Source organism: Lynx rufus, unplaced genomic scaffold, assembly GCF_022079265.1.
Source record: "Lynx rufus isolate CCGP_SWC_20201006 ecotype Redwood Valley unplaced genomic scaffold, mLynRuf1.p SCAF_7, whole genome shotgun sequence".
NCBI classification, from domain to species: domain Eukaryota; kingdom Metazoa; phylum Chordata; class Mammalia; order Carnivora; family Felidae; genus Lynx; species Lynx rufus.
In genome coordinates, this window is record NW_025814889.1 from 82,792,946 (window position 1) to 82,814,132 (window position 21,187).

A 21,187-nucleotide genomic window follows, 5' to 3' on the forward strand; every position below is an offset into this window, starting at 1 on the left:
TCCTCAGGGGAGTAAAGGTGCAAGAAGGCCTCTTGGACATAGTGTCCCTGCTAACTATAGTAGCACATTCTACAAGCCAGGACCTAGTACCCACTCCCTTGCCTATTTATAGACTTTTTCAGAAGGTCAGTTGCAGGAGTCTCAGAACAGAATAATCTGGTCTCAGATCTACCATACAGCTGATGTCCTCAGGACCACTTATTTTGAGGACCTCCTTAAGGTCCCTGCAAAGAATAGGCATTCCACACAATACCAGAGCCCTCTAGAGGCTCAGGTCCAGAGCCAGGAGTCCTCCTCTATTTGCCCTTGGTATGGTATGTTCCTTTCGCCCAATGGGCTGGACTAGTTTCCTTGGATTAGTCGCATAAGCAGTTTTGAGGTCTCAGCTATGGTCCTTGAGTGTTTTCTCTTACAACAAAATTAAGAAGGACTTCTAATCTTGAGGAAAGACAGAAATCTCCTTTGGAAATTTCAGGTATCCTGTCTTATTAGGGTAAATAAATGTCAAAACCACCTAAAGATAAAGGGATGCACAGGACAACTTAGAACACACTTAGTCCAGGATCTTGCTAGCCAGATTCCTTACTTTATAACAGAGATTCTTCCAGGTCTTATTTAATAGCAGGCTCAAGCATTGTTAATAAAAACATTTATTTTGCATTTTATACAGAACAACCTGAAGTCTGGATCATGACTTGACAGTTACCCAGGGGTTTACAGACAATGTGTCCATCTCAGCGTGGTTCTGGGGATTAGGGTTCCACACAAACACAGGCAGGAGTTGCGAGGAAGGAAGGGGGCACTGTAGGAGTGTATTTCAATCCTTTCTTAAAGAAAAGGCAGTAGAGCATTCTGAGTCACTGAAACCTGTGCAAATGGGGCTTCTAAAAAATACTGTACTGTGAGCTCGTGAGGAAGGGGCCAGATAAAGATCTTGATAAATAAAGGGATATTTTCTTGTAGCAGGGGAAGAGGGAGGCCTATTACTTTTGTTCTCAGCCCCAAGACCTGATATTCAAAGGAAACCACATCCAATCTTAAATAATTTCCCTGCTAAGAAGTACCCATATCCCTGGAACCAGACTAAGAAGATAGCATGCTGGTCATTCCCAAGTCCTTATTCAATGGCCCATAGCATATTAAAATAAAGTAGAAGAAAAAGATCAAAGGGTAGTGGCTTGTGTTCCACAGGACTAAAAAGTTTAGTACATGTTAAGCACTGATAAAGCCAAATGACTGGGAAGGACCACAGCTTAGACAGTGGCATATACAACCTGCTGGAAGAGGCCTAGTAAAGACCTCTAGTAAGGGGCAGGGGGGAAGGGTGGGGGGAGTCCACAGCACCCTCAGCTTGAGGTACAGCAGGTATAGAAAATCTGGAAGGAGGGGAATATTAAAGCAGTGAGTAATAGAACACTCCCAGATCTTAATTTTCATAGGATAATTTTAAAAGAGAAAAATCAAACATTGGGTGCCAGTCACAACAAATGCCATGGCCTTTATGGTCACCTGGTAGCATTAAAAAAAAAATGCCAAAGAGGTCTGCCTAACCCAACAGGTCTTGCTAGGAAGTGTCTGTGTGCATGGGAGAGAGCAATGAGGCTTCACAGAACTGATAATCCAACATGATTCCTATGGGAACAGAAGGGGCAGAGTCTGGATTTGCTGGCCTATGGAGGGCTGGGCTGAGTAGAACCAAAAGCTCTAAAGTCACTGCAGATTCTCTGCAACCAGCTTTGACCCAGGTAAAGAAGAGTCAGATTCTCACTCTAGAGGTGGTGGTGGTGGTGGTGGGAGGGGGGACCCAAACCTAACCCATACCACATGCATTAGTCCTGGTCACCCTACAGTTGATGGGCAACTCACCAGGCAGGAAAAAGGAACTGATTAGGGAAGAAGGGGTTACTTTTTATCTTTTAAAGTCTTAATTTCTATTTTAACTTCAAACTTATTATCAGTGCCTCAGATACAATTTAATCTTAAATCTTAAAAAGCCCCCTGAAACAAAACAAAATTATACTTTTTTTTAAAGCTCCCTCACTTTCTGGTAGTTTCCCCCCAGTCTCCAGTTTTATCCTGACTTAGAGTCCACAAACTTCATCAGACCATCCGTGCTCATTGACTTGGGCCTCTCTAGTGGGAAGCCTAGGGCTCGGCTCCAAATGAGCTGTGCCAGTACCCCCAGTGCCCGTGACACCCCAAACAGGACTGTGTAGTAATTCATCTCTGTCATGCCGTAGTACTGTAAGATAAAAGAGAAAAAAGTTTTGTTAAAGGCGCTGAGGTAATAGCATGCATAAGTCCAGGGGCAGAGACCTTAACTGAGTCAGCCTCAAATAGAAATGACACTAGGAGGGGTGTCCAGGTGGCTCAGTCAGTTAAGCATCCAACTCTTGGTTTCAGCTCAGGTCACAATCTCACAGTTGTAAGTTCGAGTCCCACATCAGCTTCTCTGCAGAGCCCGCTTCGGATCCTGTCTCCCTCTCTCTCTGCCCCTCCCTGGCTCGCTTGCTCTCTTTTTCAAAAATAAACAAACATTAAGAAAAACTTTAAGAAAATAAAGAAATGCACCAGGAAAAGTACAGTAATTGGGGTTTTGAAAAGACAGCACCCCTTTCCTTCTGCCTGTACCTGCCCTCTGCCACAGGCAACTTTATCAAAAGGGTAAAGAAGGAGGTATGAGTTGCTCTGACTAGGAAGTTGATTTTTTGCATGGCAGAGAACATTAGGGTTTGGCACAAATTAAAGGGAGAGCAGGGAAGGGAAGACTCACCTGGAGCAGCACCCCACTGTGAGCATCTACATTGGGCCAAGGATTTTTGGCCTTGCCCTGCTCTAACAGGACATTGGGCACAATCTTGTACAGCTGAGCAACAAGCTTAAACATGGAGTCATGAGGCAGGTGTTTAAGAGCAAACTCTCGCTGACAGGTATATCGTGGATCAGTCTTCCTTAGTACTGCATGGCCATAGCCTGGGACAACCTGTAAAGAGGGAGGGTAAAAAAGCCAGCTGTATTCTCAAGTAGAAATTCTTCTTTTCTAAATTCTTCAGGCTAGACAAACAGAGAATGGGGCAGGGAGAGAATTTCCTTCTCTAACACAGGGACCTCTCTCATTCTATTCTCTTTAATTCTTCTAAATTGCACAACTTGGGTCTTGGCTTCTTTCCTAGTTGCTAAGCATCTCTGCTTACCCGTCCTGAGTTGAGTGTGTTCCATATGTAGTCTCGTAACTTCTCATCTGACACATCTTTGCCAACTTCTTTTTGTAGTTGTGTCAGCCAAACAAGTACTTCCTATGGGTAAGGTTTGGGGAATAAGATAGTGTCAACACATATGCTAGGAGGGAAAGGCAAGATCAGAAGAAAAGCATGAGAATAAGAAAAACATGAAGCAGGAAAAGAAAAGGAATAGTCTTACCTGATTTGCCAAACCATGTAGGGGCCCTGCTAGTCCGTTCATGGCTGCTGCAAAGGACAGGTAGGGGTCTGAAAGGGCACTGCCCACCAAGTGGCTGGTATGGGCACTTACATTGCCTCCCTCATGGTCACTGTGGGGAAGTAAGAAAGGAGAATCAAGGCCAAGAGAGGAGAAAAAGGGGCAGACTATGAAAACATAGACCTTGCTGTTCTCTTATCACATGCTAGCCTAGTTATGGGCTCACACTAGCCTATGGCCAGTTATACATAAGCTCTTGTAAGAGATGTCCCAATCTCATTACCAGCCTTTGTTCACTAATCCACAGGGCTGGAGAGGTTACTGGTTGATGATGCCTGTCTATGTGCCAAGCTCCTGGATGCTCACTGCAGCTTTAATAGGAATGGCCAGAAGAGGGAGCTCCTGGAAAGCTGAAAGATCACCTACTGTGAGCAATTAGTACTTTTCCCCAGCTTCTTAGAAACATTACTTTGTTCTTAGAAAGGTTATGATTATTTCCCTATACCTCTGGATTTCCTTTACTAGATTCCTCTCTTGTCTTGTGTGCCATGTTTCCATTTCCTTGTTGCCTACTGCCTGTTCCCAGAAGAGATTGTTCAGGAGCTTTTCTTAAAATTTTCTACCAATCCAGGCAAGGAGCTATGGTTGCTGGGTCTAGCTTACCTGTGGATGGTGAGGTACAAGCGCATGAGCTCAGTGAACTGAGCATCAGTATAGCCTAACATGTTGGTGAAATTATGGGACCAGTCCAGCTTAGAGTCAATGGCCCCGATACTGCTGCCCTCCCGATAGAGATTCCGGTAGATCTTTGCTGCAACACAAGGTAGCTTTGCGATAAGATCCATACAATCTTCATAAATCAACTGATAAGAGGAAAATGGAGAGAAAAAAAAAGAAAGAAAAAGATTTATCAACAAAGAAGAATTAGGCAAGGATGCTGTTTGTCGTCCATGGATTGGGCTATTTGGTTGATGCTCAGTGGTTATATATGGAGGTTAACAACAATAACCATTTAACTAAATAACTTTTATGACCCAGGCTCTGCACTAAGTGATTTACACATAGTATCTTGTGTATATTAAAACATTATTTTGGGGGTACGTGGGTGGCAAAATCAGTTAAGCATCTGACTTGATTTCAGCTCAGGTCATGGTCCCAGGGTCATGGGATCAAGTCCCAAATCAGGCTCCTCGCTAAGCATGGAGGCTGCTTGAGATTTTTTCTCTCTACCCCTCTCCCTCACTCACACACACTCTAAAACAAAACAAAACAAAATGTTATTTCTAATTTTTGCCACTCTACCAAGTACGTAATGACCTCCATTTTATAGGTGAGTAAACAAGCTCAGAGCATTCAGTTAAATGCCAAAGTCAGATTTTGAACGCTTTTATGTTTAACCATGATCTTTTCCACTACCTGACTTTGCACTCAATGAATGTGCTAAGATACTAGGTTTTAGAAATTAATTCTGTTCCATCTTTCAAAGAAAATTCACCATATATGCTAAGGGTCAAAGAGTAACATTCAATTGTTAGTTAATAACAAAGGCTTCCATTTTTAAGCACTTACTAACAGGCACTGTGATATATTATTTGCATTTTTTTTTACCCTCACAATAGTCCCGTAAGGTAATATATCCCTCATTTTATAAATCAAGAAATTGGGGCTTGGCCAGGTTAAGTTACATGCACAAAGTTACCCACTCAGCTAATAAGCATCATGCAGCTTAAACAATTATTAATTCATGGACACTCTTGTTTCATCTACACCCTTACTTTCTCCTCTCACCTCCCAAGTTATTTTGAATGAATTCCAGACATATATTCCAACATGTAAACGTTTAAGCATATATCTCTAAAAGATAAAGGCTGTTGATAAAAACAATCACAAAACCATTATCCCAAAGGGAAAAAAATTAATAAATCCTCAATATCATTAAATATCTACTCAGTATTCAAATTTCCCTGATAATAAAGTCCCCTCACCTCATGTGTTTGATTCAGGACAGAAAAACCCACGTTGCAATTGTTTGTCTCTGAAGTCTCTTTTTTTTTTTTTAATTTTTTTTTTTAAACGTTTATTTATTTTTGAGACGGAGAGAGACACAGCATGAACGGGGGAGGGGCAGAGAGAGAGGGAAACACAGAATCGGAAGCAGGCTCCAGGCTCTGAGCCATCAGCCCAGAGCCGGACGTGGGGCTCGAACTCGCGGACCGCGAGATCGTGACCTGAGCTGAAGTCGGACGCTCAACCGACTGAGCCCCCCAGGCGCCCCTGAAGTCTCTTTTAATCAATGTTAAGTTCCCTGTCATGCTTTCCTTTTTTAAAAAAATCTTTTTTTATATTTTATTTTTTAGAGAGAGAGCAAGTGGGGGACAGGGGGAGGAGGGAAAGAAAGAAAATCTTAAGCAGGCTCCATGATCAGCGCAGAGCCTACCACAGGACTTGATCCCACAATGCTGGGATCATGACCTGAGACGAAATCAAGAGTTGGACATACCACCTAGGTGTAGTGTACCCCCCGCCTTTTTCACTTTGCAATTTATTTGTGGAAAATCGGATCACTTCTTTTGGAGAATTTCCCAGTTTAGATTTCGCTGGTTATATATCTGTGATGTCATTTAACATGTTCCTCTGTCGATTGTATTTTGTATAAAACTGATGGATCTAAAGGCTTGAGTAGATTCCAGTTCAATTTTTTTTTTTTTTTTAGCAAGACTACTCAAATGAGCACCAGGTGATGTATGGAAGTGCTGAATCACTATATTGTAATCTGAAACTAATATTACACTGCATGTTAACTAACTGAAATTTAAACTAAAAAAAAAAAGACTACCTGATAAATAGTGTTGTGTTCATTTATTAAGAGAAACACAGAAGAAGAAAAAAAAAAAGAAACACGGGGTGCCTGGCTGGCTCACTGGATAGAGCATAAGACTCTTGATCTTGGGGTTATAAGTTCAAGACCCATGTTGGATACAGAAATTACTTAAAAATAAAATCTTAAAAAAGAAGAGAAACATAATCTGGTTGCCTCTTTTTGTGATGTTAATAGCTTGCTCAACTCTTCTGTATTATTTCAAAAAAATATTTATTTTGAGAGAGAGGAAAAAGAGAGAGCACATGGGGGAAAGACACTGAAAGAGAGAGAGAGAACCCCAAGCAGGCTCTGCACTGTCAGCGCAGATGAGGAGCTCCAAGTCACAAACCATGAGATCATGACCTGAGCCAAAATCAAAAGTCTGGATGCTTTACCAACTGAGCCATTCAGGCACCTTTCTTGTGTGTCAATTTTATCTTCTCAAAGGGAATTTTAAGTTCCTTAGAGATAAGACAGGGTTTTGGTATTTTGTTTTCTTTTTTTAAATAACTTAAAGGGGCACCTGGGTGGCTCAGTCGGTTGGACGTCCAACTTTGGCTCAGGTCATGATTTCACAGCTTGTGAGTTCGAGCCCCGCATCGGGCTTGTGCTGACAGCTCAGAGCCTGGAGCCTGCTTCAATTCTGTGTTTCCCTCTCTCTCTGCCCCTACGCTGCTTGTGCTGTCTCTCATAAATGAATAAATGTTAAAAAAAAAAAATTAAAAATAAATAAATAAATAAATAAATAACTTAAAAAAAAAAAAAAAAAGCTGCTTTCATCCACAGTTCCAGGTACATAGAAAGCATGGACTAAATACTTATTGGTTGATATTGTTACATGGTGCTAATATACAAGTTAACTAGCTAAATGCTCCTGCAGGAAGTCATAAGGTTTCAGTAGTTTTCTTCAAAGAGCAAAATCTATAATAACTAGCCTAAATGAATTAATCTCTATAGTGTCATGTATTATTCAAGTATCAAATATCAAGTAAACTAAAATATATGCACGTGCACACACACACACACACATTCAGTGAATTTTGTAAATGCTACCAGATTTAGTAAGAATACTGCCAAAATTAGGGGCACCTGGTAGCTCAGTTTGTTAAGCATCTGACTCTTGATTTTGGCTCAGGTCATGATCTCATGGTTCATGAGTTCGAATCCCGCATCAGACTCTGTGCTGACAGTGTGGAACCTGCTTGGGATTCTCTGTCTCCCCCTCGCTGCCCCTCCCCTGCTCGCTCGCTCTCTCTCTCTCTCTCTCTCTCAAAAATAAACATTAAAAAAATGTATTACAAAAAGAAAACTGCCAAAATTAAAAAGGTACTTGAAACAAGAAACACTCAGCTAACAATTGCAAATTCTCAAGAGGTTACTTACATGATAATCATATGATTAACCATACTTCCATGCAGATTTACATTCCCCCAAGGAAGTAAGTTGCTTCCAGAAGCCTGCATCAAGCATATGCAGTTTTAAGAGACTTGGACTGATTAGCAGAATGCCAAGAAGAACAGGATTCTAGGCTAGATAAACTATTATCTGTGGTGTGTATACTAACTTGCAAAACTATTTGGAAAGTATGAATGGCCACATCAAAAAGAAGCTGTGTCTTCTTCTACTACTGAGAATGGAGTTTATAAAGCAACCTGTAACAGACCAGGCATGACAATATGGGATCCTTACCCTGCTTTTTATAGTGGTCAATGCTGTACAGTCAAGAAGAGATCAAAACAAAACAAAACAAAAACTTACAGAGAACTCCTGTTATTTTTCCTTTAATAAGCTAAGATTGAGGTGCTATTTAGGTATTTGTACCAACACATTCTTCATTGATAAAGCCTTGGAAAAAAGATGTTAAAATATGCCAACATCACAACTATCTGGAATAAAGGTTATAAAAATGACCATCATCATCATCATGAGCCAGCATCTCTATGGCTAGTAAAATCCTGGTCAGGTAGTTAGCAAACAATCATCATCATCATCATTATTTTTTTTTTAAAGTTTATTTATTTTGAGTGACAGAGAGAGAGAGAGAGGGAGAGAGAGAGAGAGATAGCAGGAGTGGGGGAGAGGTGTGCAGAGAGAGGGAGAGGGAGAGGGAGAGGGAGAGGGAGAGGGAGAGAGAGAGAGAGAGAGAGAGAGAGAGAGAGAATCCTAAGCAGGCTCTGCACTCAGTGCAGAGCCCAATTCAGGACTCAATCTCATGAACGAGGTGTCAGGACCTGAGCCAAAATCAAGAGTCGGACGCTTAACTGAGCCACTCAGGTGCCCCAGCAATCAATCATTATTGAGATGACACAGAAAAAGAAGAGAGCCAGTATTTATGGTGAAGAGCCCCTAGAATGAAGCAAACTCAAGTTTGAATCTGGTCTCTATCACTTATTAACTGCATGACGTGGGGTAAGCTACTTCATAGCTTTAATCCTCAGTTTTTCCATTCAGTAAAATGAGAGTAACAAATAATATCTACCTCATAGGGCTGTTCTGAGGATTAAATCAGATAATGAATGTAAAGCATTTAAGCACACTATTTGGTATGTTTTCCAGAGTTATTAGGTGTTCAGATGATTTTATCATAAAAGCTTCAAAACCTATGTATACCATTTATAGGCTTTACAGAAGGTGGCATTACTAGCAAAATTTGATGGGTCAACTACTTTGCAAATTTTACCTAATACAACATCTTAAGACTACTTAACAATTAAATAGCTGGTTGCATCACAGTAATTTCCTGGTCATGAATGAAGTGAAGTCACTCAGAAAAAGACCTAACTTTTTCAATTCAATAGATTATACTATTTATCTCTATTATGGAAGAAATGTTGCAGGCAGTAGATCATCCACTTGAGGTACATGTTAAAAAACAAAAAAATAGTATGAACTGATGGTTCTAGTAAAAACTCAGATCATACAAAAACAACATAAATTTTTTAATCTTTGGAGCGCCTGGGTGGCTCAGTCGGTTAAGCGGCAGACTTCGGCCCAGGTCATGATCTCGTGGTCCATGAGTTTGAGCCCCGCGTCAGGCTCTGTGCTGACGGCTCAGAGCCTGGAGCCTGTTTCAGATTCTGTGTCTCCCTCTCTCTGACCCTCCCCTGTTCATGCTCTGTCTCTCCCTGTCTCAAAAATAAATAAAATGTTAAAAAAAAAATTAAAGAAAAAAAATTTTTTTAATCTTTATTTTTGAGAGAAAGAGAGAGACAGAGAGAGACAGAGAGAGACAGAGTGTGAGCAGGGTAGGGGCAGAGAGAGAGAGAGAGAGAGAGAGAGAGAGAGAGAGACACAGAATCTGAGGTAGGCTCCAGGCTCCAAGCTATCAGCACAGAGCCTATGCGGGGCTCAACTTGTGAACCACAAGATCATGACCTGAGCTGAAGTCGGATGCTTAACCGACTGAGCCACCTAGGTGCCCCTCAACATAAATTTTTAAACAGAAATAACCAGTTGAATGATGCTGTGCATTTCTACTTAAGTAGACTATGGTTAAATTAACCAAGACAGAGAACTGAATAGAAATAATGTGTCTGACTTTTGAGAGAGATACAAGATCCAACAGCAAAAGAGCATGAAGCTCTACTAAACTCGTTACTGGTGCTAATTTTTGTGCAGTGTGAACTTACCAGACACACATCCTAAGGGTGACAAATATATCAGTATTGCTTATAAATATTCTCCCAAAGATTGGCAGAGTCCTGAAATATAACATGTTTACCTCAAGATAGCCACCCTCAGATGACAATCTCAAAGAAATTATGGCAGAACAGTCAATCAATGGCTACATGTTGAAAAGGAGGCAACAGCAAGCAGAGGAATACAAGATACATTTTAATGATTCAATAGCGGACAGTATGAAACAATGAAGCATGTTTGGATGTACCAGAAATATCTTATAGGCATCTATTGCAAAGCATGAAGAAGCTATTTTCTCCCCTTCTCATTACAGTCAAGACAACAGCACTGTAAACAGTAACGGGCACATCTGAGCAGTCAATTTCTAAAAGACAAGCTATTTTTTTGATAGCAGGCTCCCTGCTGGCAGTGCAGAGCCCAACATGGGGCTCAAACTCACAAAACTGCGAGATCATGACCTGAGTCAAAATCAAGAGTCAGATGCTTAACCAACTGAGCCACCCAGGCACCCCTAAAAGATAAGTTTTAAAGTAGAAGAACTGCTGGTCTTGATTTAACCTTTTCTGTTATGATGACCCACACAAATAACAATTACTTGAAAAGCATGTAAAACAGAAAATGGAGGGGTGCCTGGGTGGCTCAGTTGGTTAAGCATCCGACTCTTGATTTTGGCTCAGATCATGATCTCATGGTTCGTGAGTTTGAGACCCGCATTGGGCTCTGCGCTGACATTCTGCTTGGAATTCTCTCTTCCTATCTCTCTCCAAATAAATAAATAAACATTAAAATATACATATATACACATACATGAAAATGGAAAGCAATATATTCAGATTACACAACATTCTGAACTTGCTGATATATGGATTTATAAATGTTTTAAGTGCTTGTGAATGTGTATATTTTCCATCATTCCTATACCTTCCTTCTCAATGCTAACCAGACTAATTTAAAATTCTCCTTCCCCCTTTCCCCTAATAACAAACATAATTCTTTATACGCAATTGGCATTGAGTAAATATTGACCAACCAAATGAAGCAGGATTTGCCAAAACCCCAAGGGAATTGCATCAGACCAGTGGACCATGCTATTCTGCAAAAAGGAACTGTTCCTAATACCTGTCTCCAAATAAAAGAAAATGAGATGTCCCACTGTAAACTTAGCCAGATAACTTGTACTTTACCCAGTTTTTCTGAGTACTCTGTGGGGTATTGGAAAGAGGATGGAAGGAATTAGGTACTATGTGTTGGGACAAGGCACAACAGTCTTCTTATACTCCAACTAGTTCAAACTATCAGGGTCACATTTCATTTTCAGAAAATAAAGCGCATCTGTTTCTGGATCCTACTTCCAGGATACTAACGACCCTTCTGCTCCTGACAGGTATCTTGAGTGGGACAGTACAGAACAGTGGCTGATTGGCACTGTCCTCCTAGACTCTAGAACTACCTTAGTTTCCATTCACCTAACTTCTCAAGGTTCTCCTTATTTGTTTTGTTTTTGTTTTTTTTTTTTTTTTTCAACGTTTATTTATTTTTGGGACAGAGAGAGGCAGAGCATGAACGGGGGAGGGGCAGAGAGAGAGGGAGACACAGAATCGGAAACAGGCTCCAGGCTCCGAGCCATCAGCCCAGAGCCCAACGCGGGGCTCGAACTCACGGACCGCGAGATCGTGACCCGGCTGAAGTCGGACGCCCAACCGACTGCGCCACCCAGGCGCCCCAAGGTTCTCCTTATTTGAAGTTAAAAACAAGAAGGGACTTTTTGTGGCTAGGGTAAGACTACTCTGAAATCTTGCTCAGGGATCCTGCAATTAAGTCACATCCTTTTCAGTGTTCCAACAGCCCTGTGTAATCTCTCCATTACAGCAAGATTACTGAATTGTAGTTTTCATTTTTGTTTTAAGCAGGCTTCATGCCCAGCACAGAGCCCAACGTGGGATTTGAACTCACGACCCCAAGATCAAGAACTGAACTGAGATTAAGAGTCAGACACCACCCAAGTGCCTCCTGAATTGTAGTTTTTTTTACACGTATATGACCTTAACCAAACCAACAACCTTGGTGACACAAAGCATGTTCCATTTACCTTTGCGATCCCAAGGACTGGAAAAAGCAAACAAACAAACAAACAAACAAACAAACAAAAAACAAGCTTAAATAAAAATTTATTAAAGGAGTTTCTGGCGTAACTCAGAAGTAATTCTCCTAAACATTCCTTTTTCTTCCTTCATATTTAAGTCCTTTCAATCCCCATCACACATCAATCATTGCATCAGAATTTCCTACCTCCCAGTACTTGGTTCGGTTGATACCCTCTGCATATGCTCGGGCAAAGTTGCTTTCACTGTTGAGGGCTGTAATGGCTGCACTGAGCTGAGACATGGGATGTAGATTGGTGGGAAAGTTGTCTAGCATGGTGACCACATGGGAAGGTAAAGCTGCCCTCTTTGCCCACTCTTTTGAAAGCCAAGACACCTGTGACAAGAGAGACACTGGTCAGAACACTATGTGAGGAAAAAGAAGAGAAATAAAAAGACAGTGACATCTGAGTAAAGAAAATCCAAGAGAATACAACCCAATCCACTTATACAGCAGAAGTCTGATCTGATTCCTTCCCCTCACTACACATCCCTAAAAAATACCACCCAGAGTCAGATCAGGATTAAGTGAGATTAGAGAAAGGCAAAGAAGGAGAAGAATGAGAAGGGCTAACATCCTTCTGTTTTACCTGTTCTTCTGTTGGGATTTGTCCAGTTACCAGCAACCAAAATAAGCCCTCTGGCAGGGGTTCTTCACCCCCTTTAGCCTTGGGCAGCAGTTTCTGGCATTCAGGGATACTGTAACCTCGGAAACGGATGCCCTGGAGGGAGAAGAGTAAGAGGTACAAATCGTAAGTTTATTACCCTAGAAGTCACATAATTGACTAGTCCCACTCTTATCAGATCTTTCAACAAGTTAGAAAGGCTCCATGCCCAATGTGGGGCTTGAACTCACGACTGTGAGATTGAGTTGGAAACTCTTCTGACTGAGCTACCCAGACAGCCCTAGAATAGAATTTTTAAAGCTTAGATCTCCACATAACTTAATTCTGCTTGGTACTTTTAGTTTTACTCGTTGATATATTAAATAGGTATACTTGTTCTTCAGTTATCCCATATGAACCTATTTTCCATCTTCCAAAACATGAAGACAGATGCTTTATTTTGTTTTCCTTACCCTCACTGGTCTAATCCATATTGTACACAGTAGTCAGTAAACTCAGTGATTATTACTGATTGACATGAGGGTCTCTTACCTCATCAGGATCAAGAACTGATGTTTCATATACCAATCCCTTCATGCCTCTCATGCCACCATACATCTAAAGAAAAAGACAGATGTAACCAGTAATCAGAATAATTCAAGCTAGAGTTTGTTAGTGCTTCATGGAATCTGAAAGAGGAAATTTATTCTCTGATTTGCAAGACTTGGTCTGTGGAAAGAAGATTCCTGAGGAGGTAGCATACTATAGAATGGGACTTTGCAAGGAAGACTGCTAACATTAGAAATGAAATTCTTAAGTCGAAAAATTGCTGTCTTTATTTAATGTGTCTGCCTCTGTTTCCTTCCTTTTCTTCTTGTATTTTTCTTTTACCTACTCTTACTCCCTCGTTCTCACCAACCAAAGTAAACAGAATGAGTTCTATAACAGGGAAAGGAGATAGAGACCAAAGGCTAAACACTGCTGTGGAATTATCATTTGAGCTGCTCAGACTCTTAGGGCTGGAGAAGCCATCCTAAAGTTGCTCTAGAGAGCCTGCTAGAGCTGTCGTATAATTGGATGGTCAGGATGGCATTAACTGTAACTTTTAAATTTTTGTTTGTTTATTTACTTATTTAATATAATTTGTCAAATTGGCTTACATACAACATCCAGTGCTTATCCCAACAAGTGCCCTCTTCAATGCCCATCACCCACTTTTCCCTCTCCCCCACCCTCCTTAAATTTTTTTTAATGTTTATTTATATTTGAGAGAGAGAGAGCACACTCAGGAGCACAAGCAGGGGAGGGGCAGAGAGAGAGAGATGGAGACAGAATATGAAGCAGGTTTCAGGCTCTGAGCTGTCAGCACAGAGCCCAATGTGGGGCTCAAACTCATGAGCTGTGAGATCATGACCTGAGCTAAAGCTGGACACTCAACCAACTGAACCACCCAGGCACCCCATGGACAGCATTAACTCTAACAGAGAGCTCTTGCTCCAAAAACTGAGGGGTTGGGAAAAGGAACAGAAACTTCATTCATCCCTCTCATAGGTAAATTAGGTTAAGCTATTAAGTTTATAGAAAAGAAGAGTCTGATTTTTTTTAAATTTATTTTTGAGAGAGAGAGAGATAGAGTGCGAGCTGGAGAGGGGCAGAGAGAGAGAGACACAGAATCCAAAGTAGGCTCCAGACTCTGAGCTGTCAGCACAGAGCCTGATGCGGGGCTCAAACTCACGAACCGTGAGATCATGACCTGAGCCGGAGTTGGACGCTCAACCGACTGAGCCACCCAGGCGCTCCCCCCCAACTTTTTTTTAAGAGAGAAAGAATGAGCATGAGCGGGGGAGAGGGAGAGGAGAGGCAGAGAGGAAGAAAAAGACAGAACCTTAATCAGGCTCCATGCTCAGTGCAGAGCCCAACATGGGGTTTGATCCCATGACCCTAGGATCATGATCTGAGCCAAAATCAAGAGTCAAGACACTCAACCGACTGAGCCACTGTTCTGAAGCACCCCAGAACAGTCTAATTTCTAATGAACATCATAAGCTCCAACATTTCCACGTGTGGGACAGAATGTTTCTGAATAGTCAGTGAAGAGAATGGTATTTTTGTTGAAGCATATTACAGAGCTACTTTTCCAGCCCAAACCCCACAATCCTTACCATGTCCACAGTGATTTGACCCACTACTGTCTTGCCATGTTGCTGCCTGAAGGTCTTTACTCTGGCTTGCTCCTTGGGTATCAGATCTGCCAATATGTCTTTCAAATTCTAAAAAGAGAAGTAGAAAGGCTAAGTGATCGTCAAAATATTGATTAGATTTCCTACAAAATAGGTATGTTAAGACATCTTTTTAGAATTTGGCTTTCTCTATCGGCCAGGGAAATCTGGCCAACTACTCGGCACAGATGAAAAAGAATTAAACAGAAAGGGAGGGAATGAGGAGTTTACTATTGGGTCATAGTTTCAATTTGGGAAGGTGCAAAAGTTCTGGAGATGGACAGTAGTAATAGTTGTATTTAATGCCACTAACCTATACATTTAAAAATCATTAAAATGGAAATTTTTGTTATATATATTTTACCACAACTAAAAAAAGAAATTAGGCAAACATATTTGATATCCCACCTCGCTATACTATTGAATAAATTATTTCTTAAAATAGTAGTAATAATAATAGTTACAACAATAGTAACAACAGACACCTCTCAGAGATACTCAGGATATGATGAGAGGCTAGGTGGCAACCAACGGTTGCTTACTGCCCCTCAATCCCAGGATCAGATTGCCTCAGTGATTCTCAGTCTTCTTTTCCAAACCTTACCGTAGGGGACGCACTGGCATGCCGAGCAGCAAGAACAAGACAGGATGCATTCTGTAAAGAAAACACAAAACCTTATGCAACAGTTATTCCTCCTTCCTATGTATTAACAAGAAGGAGTTATAGTGACTCATCCTCTCTCTCTGTGTCTCCATCTTAGCCTCTAAGGACAGTCTGACATAAATTTAAAAAATTAAAAAAAAAAAAAAAAGTTGTAAAAGGCCCTGCACAGCTTTGAAAGAGTTCCTAGTCTGGAGGCAGTAGCAGATTTAACTCTGCTTCTTGCATCCATAGCTTTAATAGCATTCCCTGGGGAGAGGCTCTTTCCCATTATCTGGGTTTCAGGGCTTGGCTTGGTTAGGCACAGAAAAGGTCAGAGAGGCAGTTGTTGAGTACCCAGGCCATCCCAATCTAGCTGTCTGAGTGGCCCTGAGAAAAGCAAATGAGGAAACTGATCAACTACTTAACCCTGCTGGTAAGATCTGTCCAGCACCTAGTCTTTTGGAAGCACTTCAACCTCTCCAGTCTAGGAGAGCCCACAGGCAGAAGGAGCCTTTCACCACACTACTTCAAAGGTTCCTGGAAAAAGCACACAGAAGACAGAATATCTACAATGTAACAACAGACTACTCAACAACAGCATTGGGAAACTAGAAAACTGGAAAATTCCCTTCTAAATGTTGAGAGAAAATAATTATTAAGCTAGAGTTTTATATCTAGGTGAGAAAAAAATCTTAAAAAAGGGGGTGAAATAAAGACATTTCAGATAAACAAAAGCTGAGTTTATCACCTAAATACCTGTACTAAAGGAATTTTTAAAGATATACTTTAGAACCATATAGACAGGTCTGAGATTCAAGACTATCCCTCACTACAAAGGTAAATAGTATAGCTGGCCTGTTTTCTTTGTTTAGAGATATTTTTTTTCTCCCCAAAAGAAAAACTACTTTCTATAACATTGATGAGTTGCAACATAAAGTTCAATGCTACCTTCGAAAAAAGAAAACCAATTACACTACTAAGTACCTATGAAGTTTGACAAGATTAGTTTTTCTGCACATTATTTTGAAGATAAAACAAGGTACGTAAGCCTCATTTCCCTCATCTATAAAACTGGTGTTAAATACTCACCATACAATCTCACATAATTACAATGATATTACAAAGAAAGCACTTTCCAAACTAAAAAGATTACATGTACACATAAACTAATCCAGGAGCAAGATCACACCTTTCCTCCTTTTGCCAAAAGGCCAGATACACTTTTTCTTTAACTATTGCATTGCTGATTGTGCTAAAAATCATTTGAAGCAACAGTACTGTACAAATTCCAAAACACTACATGCCTAAGTGAGAGTTCACTAGGACTGGAGCTCTGTTTTTAGAATTTAGTACCCCTCTTTCTGTTGGGGCATAAGGGAGGACTGAAAAGGGAAGAGATCCTTCAGTAAAGGTTATTTTCAAAAGAATCAACTCATTAAAAAAGAAAAAAATCAATCCAAAGCTAAATTCAGAGTACAAGGTAAGCTATGTTCCTAAAACAAAGAGGGACTGGGGCACCTGGGTGGCTTAGTCGGTTAAGCGTCTGACTTCAGCTCAGGTCATGATCTCACGGTTCCTGAGTTCGAGCCCCGCATTGGGCTCTGTGCCGACAGTTTGGAGCCTGGAGCTTGCTTCGAATTCTGTATCTCCCTCTCTCTCTGCCCCTCCTCCACTCACTCTGTCTCTCTCTCAAAAATAAACATTAAATAAGTAAAACAGAGGGGGACTGCTCAGCTTGTTAAACAGGACTGTCCTTAACTCCTTTCATTAACTTCCTAAAGAGTCTCCTCGGGCTCACTGTGGACCATTTGGGCAAGAAGTGGGCAGCACAAACAGGCCTTTAGCCTCTTCATCCAACATAGGACAAATGGGAACTTGACCTAGCACCTAAGAAATGCTTTTACTTTTTCTTAGTAGTCACCAAAAAGCGAACAAAGGAAAACACGTGAATAAGTTCTATTCCATGCTCCATGGTCCCACAGAATCCCTGTTAAAGAAGTTCTGGGCTACCTCCCAGACACTACATCAGCCCTGTAGCAGACCTTTTAATTGCGGTTGGTTGGTTGTTGTTGTGGTTTCGTTTCGTTTCTAAAAAGGTTACAGGGGAATGTATCATCTGAGAGAAGAAAGAAGTTGAAATGTCTCCATAATGGTAATTTTTCCACTTTCAAACCATCTTTAAGTTTCTATATGGCAGGCTCAGTCAGAAGAGCATGCGACTCTTATCTCGGGGTTGGGAGTTTGAGCCCCACGCTGGGTGTAGAGATTACTTAAAAATAAAATCTTTGGGACACCTGAATGGCTCTTTCAGTTGAGTGTCCAACTCCTGATTTCAGCTGAAGTCATGATCCCAGGTTGGTGGGATCGAGTCCCACATTGGGCTCTGTGCTGGGTGTGGAACTTGCTTAAGATTCTCTCTCTCCTTCCCTCTCTGTCCCTCTCCCCCATTCTCTCTCTCAAACTAAAAATAAACAAACAAGCTTCTTTCTATCCAAGCTCTACAAAGAGTGAGTGTCCAGATCTTAAGATGAAAATGGAATTCCCCCAGGTTGGAGGCCTTTCTTCTAGGAACATGAACATGAAACAAAAACAAAACAGCCTTTTCCCCCTTGTGAGTGGGAACTGCTTCAATCAATGAGCTGCCCTCTTCTTTTACTTCAAGATAAAACAAACAAAAAACAACAAAAAAGAGGAAATCACAAAGAAAAGGATGGAAGATCACCTAAAAAGGCTGTGAGAATGCAACATCATTTAAAAGATTCAGCTGGGGGGCGCCTGGGTGGCTCGGCATCCAACTTCGGCTCAGGTCATGATCTCACGGTCCGTGAGTTCGAGCCCCGCGTCGGGCTCTGTGTTGACCGTTCAGAGCCTGGAGCCTGTTTCAGATTCTGTGTCTCCCTCTCTCTCTGCCCCTCCCCTGTTCATGCTCTGTCTCTCTCTGTCTCAAAAATAAATAAACGTTAAAAAAAAAAAAAGACTCAGCTGGGTCATCACTGCTGCTTTGCTAGTCGTTTTGCAGATCTATTTATATGAATGCTACTTTAAGAGCATGCATAGGAAAAGAAACTTATAACTATCACTCCACTTTCAACATCATCAAAGTCTTAATTTCCTTTGTGGTGAGTGTCTTTGCCATTTAATGTGAGGAGTCTCAGGAGTAACTTAGAGGGCTGATTTTAACTGTCCCTAATCTCTATCAGCAACACTTGGCCAGATCTCTGATTTGCAAAGCAACATTAGTATATGGATAGCTTGGCTATGTAGTTATGGAATAAAGGTAGTATACTCTGTTTCTACTGCCCTTCTCTGCCACTTATTAGCTGTGTGACCCTAGCCAAGTCATTTAACCTTTCTGTGCCTCAGTTTCCTTATCAGTAAAATGGGAACAATAATAGTACCTATCTCAAAGGATTGCTGTGGGGATTAATTAAGTCAACATTTATAAAGCACTTGAAACCACTTCTGGCCTATGGCAAGTGCCTTGCATTTGTTATATAAATAAATACATAAAATTAAACATTTTGGCCATTTTCTCATGCCCTTCAGCATCAGGACTAGTCATATTTTTAGCTAACCCCACAGCTTAAAGAAAACTAAAGAAATCAGAAGGATTTTATTTTTTTTTTTAATTTTTTTCAACGTTTATTTATTTTTGGGACAGAGAGAGACAGAGCATGAACGGGGGAGGGGCAGAGAGAGAGGGAGACACAGAATCGGAAACAGGCTCCAGGCTCCGAGCCATCAGCCCAGAGCCTGACGCGGGGCTCGAACTCACGGACCGCGAGATCGTGTCCTGGCTGAAGTCGGACGCTCAACCGACTGCGCCACCCAGGCGCCCCTGAAATCAGAAGGATTTTAAAGGCAGCAATTCAGTGCTATAACCACTCAAAAAGCTAGATAGGAAAAATTCAAATTAGAACAATTTTACCTAATGATGCAGAAAACAGAGCACATGATTTGGAATTAGGAAAGAAAATCTGGGTTCTAGACCCACCTACATCTCTAAATTAACAGACATCCAAAGCAAAACAACTAACTATAGTTGATCCTTGAACAACACAGGACTTAGGGATACAGATCCCCCATGCAGTTGAAAACCTGGGTATAGCTTTCGGCTTCCGTAAGACTATACTACTAACAGCCTACTGTTGATTGGAACCCTTACTGATAACATAGTCTATTAATACCTATTTTGTATGTTATATATTTTACCTACTGTATTCTTACAAAAAAGCTAAAGAAAATGTTACTACAAAATCATAAGGAAGAGATAACACATTTGCAGTACTGCACTGTAAAAATCCACATATAAATGGACGAGCACAGTTCAAACTGTGTTGCTCAAGGCTCAGCCGTATTGTTTCCCTTTCCTTCTCCATATTTAGGATAACACTCAAGCTACTTAGCTCAAAGTCTGAGTTAAGGCTCTAAGAAGGACATACATAAAGGTACTCAAAAGCCTTGCTATTTAAAATATGACTGCCTACGGGCACCTGGATAGCTCAGTAGGTTAGGCATCCGAAAATTGGTTTCAGCTCAAATCATGATCTCACAGTTCATGAGTTCAAATCCCTGCACTGGGCATCAAGCTGTCAGCACAGGATTCTCTCTCTCTCCCTCTCTCTCTGCCCTTCCCCTGCTCGCGCATGTGCACTCTCTCTCAAAATAAATAAACGTTAGGGGCGCCTGGGTGGCGCAGTCGGTTAAGCATCCGACTTCAGCCAGGTCACGATCTCGCGGTCCGTGAGTTCGAGCCCCGCGTCAGGCTCTGGGCTGATGGCTCGGAGCCTGGAGCCTGTTTCCGATTCTGTGTCTCCCTCTCTCTCTGCCCCTCCCCCGTTCATGCTCTGTCTCTCTCTGTCCCAAAAATAAATAAACGTTGAAAAAAAAAATTTAAAAAAAAAAATAAATAAATAAACGTTAAAATTTTTTTTTAAATAAAACATGACTGCCTAGCCAGCAGCACTAGCATTACTTAGAGCTTGTGAGAAACGCAGACGCTTGGGCCTCACTTCAGACCTACTGCATCCAAATCTGATTCATATGAACAATAAAGTCTGAGATATAAACATGGCCTAAAGTGTTAAGCAAGGGAGCAAAAGGGTAGAATGTAGACTCTGGGATGTACAGTTATTACAATCAAGTTTTATTTTATTTTTAATTTTTTTTAACATTTATTTATTTTTGAGACAGAGAGAGACAGAGCATGAACGGGGGAGGGGCAGAGAGAGAGGGAGACACAGAATCCGAAGCAGGCTCCAGGCTCTGAGCCATCAGCCCAGAGCCCGACGCGGGGCTCGAACTCATGGACTGCGAGATTGTGACCTGAGCTGAAGTCGGACGCTTAACCGACTGAGCCACCCAGGCGCCCCTACAATCAAGTTTTAAATCCAGGTTCTGTTATTATCATCTGTGTTACCTTGGCTATATGGCCTAACTTTTCTAAGTCACAGTTTTCATATCTCTAAATTGGCAATAATAGAGCCAATTTCAAGGTAGAGGAGTAGACTGTACAAAATAATCCGCATGAAAGCATCCAGAACAGTGCTTTCTGCATAAGTGAGTTCAATAAACATGTGTTTCTTAGAAATGTGTTGGCCTATTACCTAACACCTCAAGTGTCACTACTCTCTCCCAGAGTT

The 21,187-nt window shown here is 41.2% G+C and overlaps 1 protein-coding gene across 1 annotated transcript in view; it reads right to left on the reverse strand.

The window, feature by feature from the left end:
* Nucleotides 1-632: 632 nt before the first annotated feature.
* CS (citrate synthase) overlaps nucleotides 633-21,187 on the reverse strand; it is a 28,054-nt gene continuing 7,499 nt past the window's right edge. The window contains exons 2-11 of the mRNA XM_047064910.1: nucleotides 15,507-15,557; nucleotides 14,846-14,953; nucleotides 13,236-13,301; nucleotides 12,669-12,800; nucleotides 12,227-12,415; nucleotides 4,102-4,301; nucleotides 3,421-3,550; nucleotides 3,195-3,296; nucleotides 2,774-2,983; nucleotides 633-2,242 (exon numbers count right to left, since the gene is read on the reverse strand). Coding sequence (XP_046920866.1) covers nucleotides 2,072-2,242; nucleotides 2,774-2,983; nucleotides 3,195-3,296; nucleotides 3,421-3,550; nucleotides 4,102-4,301; nucleotides 12,227-12,415; nucleotides 12,669-12,800; nucleotides 13,236-13,301; nucleotides 14,846-14,953; nucleotides 15,507-15,557 — 1,359 coding nt within the window. The 3' untranslated portion in view covers nucleotides 633-2,071. The remainder of the gene's footprint in view (nucleotides 2,243-2,773; nucleotides 2,984-3,194; nucleotides 3,297-3,420; nucleotides 3,551-4,101; nucleotides 4,302-12,226; nucleotides 12,416-12,668; nucleotides 12,801-13,235; nucleotides 13,302-14,845; nucleotides 14,954-15,506; nucleotides 15,558-21,187) is intronic.